Genomic DNA, 12,267 nt, shown 5'->3' on the forward strand with positions numbered 1-12,267 from the left:
CCAGCTGGGTTGGTTTGTCAGAGGTCATTCAAAGTTACATTAGAGTTTTTCTTTTCTACAATATGGCTTCCCTTATGTCAACCTTGTCTTGAGCCGGTATCACATCTGTTTTTCTATTTTTTCCAGGTCTGACGTGTGTGATCCTATGAGCATATCCATACCATCTCCCTTTCTACCATCCACACTCACACATTTAGGCTCCTATCAACATCCTTGGCATGTTTCCAGGTCAAGTTAAAATCTCTCCGTTTAAAAACAAAAGACTCCCTAGAATCTCCCAGCTCCTCTGGTTCTCTTCACTTCCATAGGCCCTATTGCTCTGGGAGTTAACTGAGTCCACAAAGTTTCCTCTGTTTGTCTTTGAATAATTCTGTGCAGTAGGAGGAGACAAACCTCTGAAGGAGGACCTGAAACATTAGGTTTATCCCAACTCTGTGTATTAAAGATAAATAATCATTGTAAGTCACTTATCATCTCTATTAAAACATCTGATAAAGTGTTTGCTCTTATCACATACACATTTTCACATGATAATAAGAGAAATCATCAAAAATGTACAGCAAGTGATGGCAGTGGTTACACTACGAATAAGTTTGTCAGAGCAGGTCTTTCTGACATGAGAACATGTATGGAGAAAGTTCACTTAAGGATAAGAGTGAGTAAAACTGATATCAGGGGCAGTATTACATGCTGAGAGAAGAGCAGGTATAATAATGGGCCAGAGGCAAAGTGGTTTGGAGCTTCTAACATTGAGCATGTGTTTTTGGCATATGAAAGAACAAGCAATAGATAGTGGGTCAGTTAAGGATCCCCGTAGAAATGGTCTCAGAACACCTTTCATTCAGTGAAAGTAAAGAAAAATATCAATAATTGCACCAGTAAGAATGGGATTTGTCATGTGACATGAACTGTGAGTGAGTGTATGAAATTTGTATGAAAAGTCTTTTTTACCAGGTCACCAAGCTCCTTTCCTTGTTTCTCCACCTTTTCTTTTCTGTTCTTCAATATTTTCATCTTGGCTCGTCCTTGACTTCTACACCAGAATATCATTTTATTTCTACTTTTCTTATTCTGTCCCCTTTTACCTACCCAATCATGCAGGGATCTGTGAGCAAGAGAAGCCTAAGTCAGGACAGGTAGGACGAGGGAGCAGCTGTGATGGCTTCAGGAATCCTGGTGAACATAAAGGAGGAGGTGACCGCACCATCTGCCTGCAGCTCCTGACAGAACCCCTGAGCCTAGACTGTGGCCACAGCTTCTGCCAAGCCTGCATCACTGCAAACCACAAGGAGTCCAAGATCAACCAGCAAGGAGAGAGCAGCTGCCCTGTGTGCAGAATCACCTACCAGGTTGGGAACCTGTGACATAATCAGCATGTGGACTACATAGTGGAGCTCAGGGAGGCCAAGTTGAGCCCAGAGGAGGAGCAGAAGAGAGATCTCTGTCTGCACCATGAAGAGAAACTCCTGCTCTTCTGTAAAGAGGATGGGAAGGTCATTTACTTGCTTTGCAAGTGGTTTCAGGAGCATCATGGTTACCACACATTCCTCATGGATAAGACTGCCCAGGAGTACCAGCTAAGAGACTAGGATGGAGAAAAGACAGGGCAGAAAATAACAGTTGATGAAAAATCTGCACTTTACATTGTACTTTAATTACCTTGAACCATATCATTCGGGCCCTGTGATCTCTTTTCTTCCTGTGCTTGCCTTCTGAGGCCTGAAGGACATTTCTGTGCATTCCATCCAATTAGAAAAATATAAGCCTACAGTACAGACTCTTAGCCAGAAGTAGATATTTTTGTACTTTGCGCTAGTTAGTGGAGACTTGGTGTGCAAGAAAAACTCTCATTACCTCTTTGAACATGAGGGTTAACTGGGGAGCTGGGGGAATTGAGATGTAAGTTCTTTCCTTGCCGCAGGATCAGCTTTCTTCTTCTAGGAGAAAGAGAATCAGTCTTTGGAGCTAATCCTTCTCTCTACCCTAATCTCTTAGCTGGTCAGAGAAATTCTCTGAAATAGAATCACCCTTTGGAGAGGACGCTGACTTCTGTCACCTGAGTCTTAAAGAACAAACTCACCACCTCAGGTTTTCTTCAAGGGATAGATTCTCATTGCTGTTCCTACATTTTCTGTAAACTCTAGTCTTTCCAGAGATTAGCTTAATTTCTTCCCCATTTATCCTCTATTCTGACTCTGAAAAAGCCCAGTGCTTTCTTGACTCTGGTTTGATTACTTTCTCCCAGGAGAAGCTCCAGGCAGCTCTGGAGAGGCTGAGAAAGGAGCAGCAGGAAGCTGAGAAGTTGGAAGCCGATGTCAGAGAAAAGAGAATTTCCTGGAAGGTAGGAAGAGACACTTGCTGAGGGAGTTAGAGTGAAATGTGTCAGGGGCCCAGGTGTTCGTCTCAAGGAGCTCCCTTCCTCTTTGTTCCCTGAAGTCATTTGATTAGTCCTCTTCTTTATGCTTTACCTGATAGGAGTGTGGGGTGAAAAGTGAACATGTCACAAATGAACACAGACAGTTGGAGGGAGGTATTCACATAGGTGGAGTCTCTGATGAAGATGGCTAGTGAATTTTGTGTTCTTTTCCCCGTCTTGTTGTAGAGACTTTGACTCTCCTGGGGGAAGATATTTGGCAATGACTCCTGGCTCTATCCTAAGTGTTTAACTTTTGGCAGAGGGTAGGGGTGGGTGTCAGGGGTAACGCTAGAAGACTTGATTGTTGTGGACCTGGAAGGCTGTGTGAAAGCTGAGCCACACCCAGGTATCCAATTTAACTCAGAATTGGTCTCAATAACGCAGATTTAAGGAGAAAATAATAGGAAAAGTCAGCTTCCCCAAGAATCGCTCCCCTGCTTCTGTCTCGCTTCCCTGAGAGAACTTCCCTAATAGAATAGTTCTTTTATCTTGCTCCCAGTCTCTACCTGAGATCCTGAGTACCTCTCTCTCTTTCTCATTCCTGAAGAATCAAATACAAAATGAGGCACAACGTGTCCAGGCAGAGTTTAATCAAACGAGAGGTGTCCTGGACTGTGAGGAGCAGAAGGAGCTGCTAAACCTGAAGAATAAGGAAGCAGATCGTCTACACAACCCGGCTGATGCTGAGAATGATCTGGTCCAGCAAAGCCAGTTGGTGAGAGCTCTCATTTCAGATGTTGAGCATCCATTGCAGGGGTCAACGATGGAGATGTTACACGTAAGACATGTGAAGAAGTCCCAGCTACTGAGATTTGAGAAAATGAAGACTAGTTTCCTTCTCCTCTGTATTGTAGTGGTCTTTCTGGTGGTGACTCTAAGGTTTCTTTAGCCCTGCAGTTTCCCTTTCCCTGCGTTGATTTCAAAGGTTATAGGAATAATTGAATGCATGAATAACAAGGGAAAAATCTCATTTTTATTCATTTAGCTAGTGTAGGGCAAAAATTTGACTGTGGAGAGAACATCCCTTGTGTCCAGTGATATTCTATAGGTCCCTGTTATCTGAGGTCTATATCATGAATTTATTGGGTACTTCTTCATGACTTAGTCATAGACAAAAAAAATGCAGTTTGGATTGCAAGAGCTTTTTTTCTTTTTCCTCATAGTATGAGTTGAAATTTCCCCCTACTTCTCCTGTTTTTGGAAAGAAAAATTTTTGAAGACTGGTATGATGTGTCCTTTAAATATTCAACAGAATTCACTAGGGAAGCCATCTCACTCTGGGCTTTTATTTTTGGAAAGGTTTAAAATAATTTTTTTTAAATTTCTATTAGGTTCATTTAGATATTTTTACAGTTCTTGTGTCAGTTTTTGGTAATGTATGTCTTTGTAGGAAATTTTCCATTCTGTCTAAATTGTCTGATTTTAGATGTAAAGTTAATCGTAATAATCCCTTGTAAACCCTTTAATTTCTACAGCGCTAACAGTAACATCCCCTCTTTTATTCCTGATTTGCTTTTCCTCTCTCTCTCTTTTTTTTTTGTTTTATTGAGTGTATTTATGTTTGGTCAATTTTGTTGACATTTTATAAGAACAAACTTTATTCTTTCACGATCTTATCTATTTTTGACCTTTCTATATCATATTTTTATGCTGTCACCTTTAATGTTTTCTTTATTTGTGTGTGCATGTGTGTGTATGCAGGTGTGCACACATGTGTGTGTTGAGTTTAGTTTGCTGTTTCTTTTGTAGTTTATTTTTTAAAGTGGAACTTAGATCACTGATTTGAGACCCTCTTTTCTGATACAGTGTTTAATGATATAAATGCATTTCCTTAGTTGTATTCCATACATTTTTATTATTTGGTGTTTATTTTCATTCAGTTCAACTTATTTTCAAATTTCCATTGGGATTTTTTTGTTAACCCTTGGGATATTTGAAAGTGTGTTGTTTAATTAAAAATATTCAATGATTTCTTACTTTTTCATCTGCTGTGGATTTCAAATTTAATGCCTCAGTAATCAGAGAACATGCATTTTATTTCAGTCTTGTAAGTGTATTGACACTTGTTTTATAGCTTAAAGTTTGAATGTCCAGAAAATTTGTCTAAATATGAATGCAGATAATGCATATTCTGCATTCATTAGGTGAAATGGTCTACAGATGTCAGTTAGGTTAAGTTGGTTGATAGTGTTGTCCATGTCTTCTATATCCTTGATAGTTTACATGCAAGCTGTTCACTCAGTTATTGAGAATGAGTTACTGAAATATCTAACTATTATTATTGAATTGTTTATTTTTCCTTTTGATCTAGCTTTTGGTATTTGATTGGTGAATAGTAAATTGCCTATTAGACCTTCTAAGTTACTTATCCTGTTTCTTCTTTATTACTGAATATATTAACCATCATTTAAGAGGGAAAATTGAGTAAAAATATAAAGTTAGAAATCAATTGCACATATGTGTGTTTAATTTAAGGGAGTAGATGAGGTCACTTACAGATAGTGGATAAAATGAGAAGAGAGAAACTGGAGAAATGTCTCCATAAATACATTTGTTTGCCTGTACCCTCAGCAAAAGCTGTGTAAACTTCTTGAGGAATATTATGATTATTTACTCATTTTTGACTCTCCAAATGCTAGCATAATGCTTGGCAAATAATAATATATCTTCTTACATTTCTGTTCAACAAATAAAAGTACCATTAATTATTCAAATAATCTCATGGGGATCTTATGTATTTCAGGAAAAAATTATGAACTTCTTGTTTTCTTCCTAAATATGTCGCATCTCCAGATACTGAAAGCCTTATGATGTATTTGCATTAGGGTCAAAGCTGTTTCTACCTTTTAGGATATGTGACAATCTTACAAGAGTCTTCTGGAATGATTGGCCTTGGTCTTTTCTTTACATTTTGGCTCTCATATTGGGGCCATCTCTATTCCCACCACATCAGTTGGTGGTAGGAATGTGATTAAGCTTTGTAAGTGAGAAGGGTGTATTATTAATTGACTTGTGTTTTCTCTTTTCTCTCTAGGATGAGAATGGCATCTTGGAAAAGTATGTGATGGGGACCAGAGATGGTCCTTCTGTGCTGCGAAAAGAGGTTGAAAGCTATTAGAGTTATCTGGTGGTCAAAGATAATAAAACATCACTCAGGTCAGGAAATTTGGGATGTAGATTTACCTGATATTTCTTTTCACAAATCATGGCTTGAGTGTTCTCTGACTTTTGAGAATGGACCAGATTCTATGGTAGGGAATTGGTCGGTGGAAGTCACAGATTTTGGGTCAATAGCAGTATTAGGGATAAGGTGTTACATCATCAGACCCCTATGACTTTATCCATTTTTTTCACCCTCCTTGTTTGTACCTCACTTACGTTCCCATATTTCATAGTTGTTTGACTTAGTGTGGGAAGATTGTGTCTTCTGTATCTGCCAAGGACCTAGAATTGGAGATAAGTCCTTTATATTTAAACTTTGTCCTGAGAGTAGAGAATACCAAGTCTTTTTATATGGTTCTGTTTAGATTTCCAAAAGCAGATTTGTATCTCAGGGAATCTTTTGGCCATGGTGCAAACAATTCATCCATCTTGGTCACGTACTTTAGAAGCCAGAATGGAAAGGGAGCATTCTTTTGTCTAAATTTGCACATTTACCCAGAGCATCAAACTGTTTCCAAACACATGAAATTAACCACTATTAGTTTGGTGTCCATAATGTCCTCTTTTCCAAGTGTTTGTAATTGTTCCCAGAGAACCTGAAACCTCAGATTATTCTGAGGACCTCCCTGCTGGGGAGCATACTTAGAAAATGTTAGTCTCTCCAGACAGCAATCCCACACTTAATATCAGTCAAACACCCAGGAACTAGTCTCTACAATCGCATTTTCTGATCATCTCCCTGGGAACCCAGATACATGCAGAAACTCTTCCACACATTTATTTGTTTTAAAGTACCAAAGTTTTATTTTGTGTTATTAAATCCATAATTTCATATAATTTCATATGATTTCTAGGAGGTAGAGATGTAGAGGTTAATGATTTCTTATTGGAGGGAAGAAACTATGCTTCTGAGAGGTCAAGACGTTTCAAAGGTCACACAGAGCATAACTCTAAGGTGGACATGAACATTTTTCTTCTGGCTCCAAAGTCAGCAGTCTAAGGTCAGAAGCCAAAAACATTTCCCAAGGAACAAAGGAGAGTCTCAAGCTTCTGATCTGATAAGGAAACTCCAAGTTTTTAAAGGTGAGGAGAGCCAGGGGAATGGTGTGAGTGTGAGATTTTTGTAGTATCAAGCCAAATGGGGGAGTGGATGTTGTTTCTAGATGAGAATAAAAGAGGGGAGGTAAGCCTGACAAGGAGAGAGAGATCCTATGCTGAAGATGTGATCAGATCTAAGGGGGAATGGCCAGCTGTCTGCTTTGTCCTCTCATTCACCAGTTCATAGCCTCACAGGGCTCCCCTGTCTCCATCCTAGGGAGAGGATTGTTATCATTGTTTCCTCCTTTTCTTCTAACAACATCATTGCAACTTTTGTTATTTCAGAGCTGACGGAAGTCCAATGCCACTGGGGTAAGAAGTTACAGGGTCTTCAAATCTCCATGTTCTCCTCCCTTTTCAGAAGTTGTGGTTACTACCAGGTCCCATGATAGCATCATGTCTTCCGCCCCAAACCTGCATACATACAACAGTTATTAAGTGCACTACTCATCTCTGATCCATCATACTAGTTCCTCCCAGTCAACTCCCAATATTGTGCCTCACAATGTCACAAGGCACACCCATTCTATATCCCTCACCTGACCCTCTAATTTTTCCTGCAGTGTACTTGATGCTGAAACTAGTCAATGCCTTTTTGAATATTGTTGTAGCTGCAGATAAGAGACAAGTGACACTTGTATGCTTTAGTGGTTCTTAACATGCATTAAGGTAATTTTTCTGCATTTTATGTCTTCGGCCACCAATGTTCCTCCTCAGGGAAATATTATTGTGAAGTAGATGTGTCTAGGAAGATTGCCTGGATCCTGAGGGTATACTGTGAATCAAGTAACTTCAATATAAATAAGATTTCTGAGTTTATTTTTGGCCAAAAAGTACATCACCCAAATATTTACTCCAGATACAGACGTCAAAATGGCTACTGGGTTAAAGGGTTGCAGAATGAATCTGAGTACAATGCCGATGAGGACTCTTCCACCTCTGATCCCCAGGTCTTGACTCTTTCCATGGCTGTTCCTTCTCACTGTATTTGGATTTTCCTAGACTGTGAAGCAGGCACTGGCTCATTTTTCAGTGTCACAAACCATGGGGTCGCTCATCTACAAATTCTCTAAATGTCACTTTTCACAGACTGTTTATCCTTATTTCAGTGCTTGGAACTGACCGCTCTCGTGACATTGTGTCCACTGAGCTCCTGAACTTTCTGTTTCCCTCACCCACTTCTGCTAGTGTCCTTATCGTGGGGCTCATTTCCTGCATTTGAGATTATTTACACCATTATGACCACCTCTTCCTTTCTTTCTTCACTTCTTTTATGCTGAAAAAGATTCGCCCTCAGTTAATATCTGTTACCAATATTTCTCTCTCTCTCTTTTTTTTTTCCCTCCCCAGAGCCCCAGTACATTGTTGTATATTGTAACTATAGGTCCTTCTAGTTCTTCTATGTGAGCTGTGGCCACAGCATATCTACTGACAGATGAGTGGTATGGTTCCACACCCAGAAACAGAATGCAGGCTACTGAAGTGGAGCAGGCAGAACTTTAACTACTAGGCCATCAGGGCTGGCTCTCTTCTTTTTTTATTTAGAATTTCTTTGTATTAGTCAGCTAGGGCTGCCATAACAAAGTACCAGAGACTGGGTGATGTAACCAACAGAATGTTATTGTCTCGCAGTTCTCGAGTCTAAATGTCCAAAATCAAGGTGTCAACAAAGTTGGTTTTTTCTAACGTCCGTGAGGAAGGGATTTGTTCCCGAGTTCTGTCTTTGGCTTGTAAATGGCTGTCTTCTCCCATGTCTCTTCACTTCATCTTCTCACTGTACATGGCTCTATACTAAATTTTCCCTTTTGATAAGGACACCAGTCATGTTGGAGTGGGGTCCACCGTAATGACAACATTTTAATTTAATTACCTCTGGAAAGACCCTATATCCAAACAAAGTCACATTCTGAAGTATTAGGGGTTAGGACTACAACATATGAATTTGAGGGAACACAACTCAACCCGCAACAATCTTTTATGCTTGTCTACTATACAGTGAAGGCTTGAATCTTCTCTTCTTGATGTCTTGTTTTCATTAGCAGAGAATGCTTATTTTTTTTGTATTTACAAGGGAAACACATCTAATCCCTCCTATAGAAAGAACGGTATTGCTGTACATTCTCTGATATTCTCTTCTTCCTCGTTCCCTCTGCTGCTTAACAGAATTAGCAAAAGAAAACTCATCAGCCTCATGCTTGTTATTCAGGATGGTACACAGGAATGTGTCCCTAATTAGTGAGTCCTTTGGAGTGCTTTGCTATACCAGTGGCTCCCCATATATATCACAGAGTTAAAGGAGAAGTGCATAAATAAAATATTTACAGAGTCAATTTTTGGTGCTCAGAGTTTCTGAAGTCATATCTGATTTCTTCACTTACAAGCTGTATAAACTTGAATAAGTTACTTAACATTTCTTTCTTCACGTTTTCTTAAACTAAAAATTGATGTTAAAGATTGCACCCAATTCCTAGGATCACATTGAGAGACTAAATTTTATTAAATGTAAAGCACTTTTCAAAGTGTCTCATAAGTGAGAATAAATATTTGTTATTTTTACTTAAAAAATCTAAGCAAAGTCTATGTCCGTGGAAGAGTTTGTTTTACTTTGGTTTTGCTTCAATAAAATGATAATTGGCTCTACTGACGTCTTGTTTTTCACATCCCAAAACCCCACTGCAGAGAGTATGAATTTTCATCATCTGTGCTCTAGACAGGGTCATGTCTAGGCTCAGCTGTCCTTATGAGAGACAGTCTTTTAGTGTTCAGTCTTTTTGCTTTGGGTGAAACACTTGGATATACCACTGTATTTACTACCTTATGCATTTTCCTTCTTTTGAACAAAAAAAAATAATTTTCAAACTTAGGATGAAGAATAGAACTACCTAGGAGAGCAAAGACACAAACCATTCTTAGAGAAGTACGCATTATATCTTAGAGCAGGCTATGCTACTGTACTAAATTTGAATCAAGTTTGCAGGTCTAGAGGAGGCTCACTCTGCGGGCCAGAAGCAGCAGGGGAATGGTGGATGGCCTCAGCCTTGGGGGACATTCAAGAGGTGCAGAAACTGTTGGAGAGCAGGGTGAATGTGAACTCCAAAACTGAGGTCAACAGCTGGAACTGTTTACACTGGGCGTGTAACACCATCATGGCCAAACGGTCTCTTACTTGTTAAAATCAGGAGCTGACAAAGAGATTCTTACCACAAAAGGAGAAATGTCAGTCCAGTCAACATCAAAGAGAGAAATCAGGAAGTTTATGGGAGTGGAAGATGATGATGATGATGAAGACCTCCCCAAGGTAAAGGAGTCAGAACTGCCCTTTGTTCTCAACTATTTGGCTAACTCAGCCTTCCTTTTTATCTACACTCCCATTGCAGAGGATTCAACCAAGCTGCAGAATGGGGGTCCTCCACACAACCTGTATTACCCCCTGACGATGGCTCACCTCTAATGCTAAACTCTTGGGAACCTCCTCTGCTAGGAGCTTTTCCAAGAGACCATGCCTCTTGGCACTGGTTCAGAACTGGGATGTGTCTGCACTGCTGCCATACTCAGAACACCACAAAGCACAAAACAGGTCCTGTTTATCAGTCATCAGTGAGTCAGAATCACTCCCTGTTCTCATCTGTCCCGTTCAAGCCACCAGTGTCTCTGGAGACTCAAAATGGGATGTGTACAGGACCAGTGCCAGCATTCTATCCATTTTTCTTCACTGGAGCATTTCCATTTAATATGCAAGAGCTGGTACTCAAAGTGAGAATTCAGAACCCATCTCTTCCAGAAAATAATCTCAGTGAAACTGAACTGGACCCACAGGAGCCCATCTACCAAGAATTGCTCGGAGTGAGTCTCTGTAAGCTGAGTGTTAATCCATATTAAGTGGAGAAGATAAGAAAGTTATCCAATACTCTGGTAAAAAAAGAGGAAGATGATGCTCAACTCCAAGATTTCTGAGAGTTGGAACTGGTTCTAATGATAAGTGAAAATAATTTTCTGTTCATGACTGCTATATCCACATTGATTGAAAGGTCTTGCTACAACAAAAGAGTTTCAAACCTGACTTACTAATGCAGCAGGGACTTTTATCACTGAGTATTGTGACAGTGTGTGTCACCTCTGTGTGTACCAATAGCAAATGATTTATTTAAATGCCTTGGATGCCCAGGAAGGTCCCTAGTGCCACTGCCTAGCATACACTAACATCGTTCTGCGAAGGTAGGAAGCCCTTGGACCCAAGGAGCAGTGCCACGCTTCCAAGCCTCTTGGTGCACAATGAACCTATTACTTGAAGCTGTGAACAGCTGAGAAGTGGTCTGGAGAGGCAGAAGCTGGTGGTTTTATATCCAGGGTTTTCTATGCACAGAAGGTAAAACAGTTGTCTAAGCAGAAGCTAAGAGAGAGCAGAGCCTGTTTCTAGTCTCTCCTGTTGACAGTGCACCTGAAGGTCCGGGATGCATTTTTCGTGGTGTTGTGTGCTCCCAACTCTTCTGAAATGTGAACTGACTAGAGAAAGAACTGGGGAAAGCACAGGCACTGAACAAAGGAATTTTAGTGTGACTTATAAATGTTGTTTCACAGAATAGATTTAGAAATGTTACTCAGGTGCAGGTTGAAATATTTAAGAATGCAGTCAACTAATTATAAGTATGCTGTAAACCGAAAGAGCTTCCCCTCCCCCACTCTTTCCTTTGTACACACTCAATACTCTTCTCTGTCTCTAGTCTGCTTTTGCCTAGACAGTCATTTCTGCATTAGGTCCACTCATGGTCATTAAAGGGCTCTCTGATGCTTTTTTTTTTTTTTGTGAGCAAGATCAGCCCTGTGCTAACATCTGCCAATCCTCCTCTTTTTTTGCTGAGGAAGACTGGCCCTGGGCTAACATCCATGCCCATCTTCCTCCGCTTTATATGGGACGCCACCACAGCATGGCTTGCCAAACGGTGCGTCAGTGCGCACCCGGGATCCGAACCAGTGAACCCTGGGCCGCCGCAGCGGAGCGCGTGCACTTAACTGCTTGCGCCACCAGGCCAGCCCCTCTGATGCTTTCTGAAGGAGCAATCACTTTTTTTTTTTAGCTTGTCAGTCTACCTGTTTAATTGCACCATATGAGAAGAGCACAAATATTGTCAGTCTGTATTCTCCACTTTCATTTTCTGCTAGAAATGAAAAGCAATTTTTGAGACAGATTCATTTGCTGTTTTAAAGGTTATTGTGATAAACTGATCTAAAGGAGTTAGCATCTCTATTTTTGTAACAAAGACAAACATTATTTTGAAATTTTTATGATTTTCACACAACTCTGAAATCTGTTGCTTTTGTAAGCAAATAGTTTGATCTTAGAGATCCCCCACTACCACCACCAATCCACTTAGCAAAGTCAATTGTGTGTCTCTCAGGCTTTGTTGTGGAGAAAACAAACACTTCACTAAACTCTTGAGCATGGCCTAAGAATTTTTTAAAGAATGCATTCAAGAATTCTTTTCTTTTCCTTCAGTGTCCTTAATGTCAAAAGAAAAGCCATTGTCTTGTGGAAATAAACAGCTTAACTTTACAAATAAGAATGAGCACACTTTGACTAAAAGGAGAGCAGG

At 40.0% G+C, this 12,267-nt stretch overlaps 3 protein-coding genes and 2 pseudogenes across 3 annotated transcripts in view; all 5 read left to right on the forward strand.

Moving 5' to 3' along the window:
• The window catches only part of LOC131409084 (E3 ubiquitin-protein ligase TRIM22-like), a 34,521-nt gene extending 28,987 nt beyond the window's left edge, over positions 1 to 5,534 (forward strand). Inside the window, 5 exon segments of the mRNA XM_058546272.1 lie at positions 1,141 to 1,204; positions 1,207 to 1,571; positions 2,240 to 2,341; positions 2,964 to 3,194; positions 5,451 to 5,534. Of these exon segments, the coding sequence (XP_058402255.1) occupies positions 1,141 to 1,204; positions 1,207 to 1,571; positions 2,240 to 2,341; positions 2,964 to 3,194; positions 5,451 to 5,534 (846 nt within the window).
• The window catches only part of LOC131408753 (E3 ubiquitin-protein ligase TRIM22-like), a 144,466-nt gene that overhangs the window by 65,700 nt on the left and 66,499 nt on the right, over positions 1 to 12,267 (forward strand). The window lies entirely within an intron of this gene.
• LOC131408754 (tripartite motif-containing protein 5-like) overlaps positions 1 to 12,267 on the forward strand; it is a 420,025-nt gene that overhangs the window by 33,826 nt on the left and 373,932 nt on the right. The window lies entirely within an intron of this gene.
• LOC131408771 (E3 ubiquitin-protein ligase TRIM22-like) lies at positions 5,151 to 9,401 on the forward strand (annotated as a pseudogene).
• On the forward strand, positions 9,530 to 10,744 carry LOC131408764 (ankyrin repeat domain-containing protein 40-like; annotated as a pseudogene).

This window comes from Diceros bicornis, chromosome 7, assembly GCF_020826845.1.
Source record: "Diceros bicornis minor isolate mBicDic1 chromosome 7, mDicBic1.mat.cur, whole genome shotgun sequence".
Classification (NCBI taxonomy): Eukaryota; Metazoa; Chordata; class Mammalia; order Perissodactyla; family Rhinocerotidae; genus Diceros; species Diceros bicornis.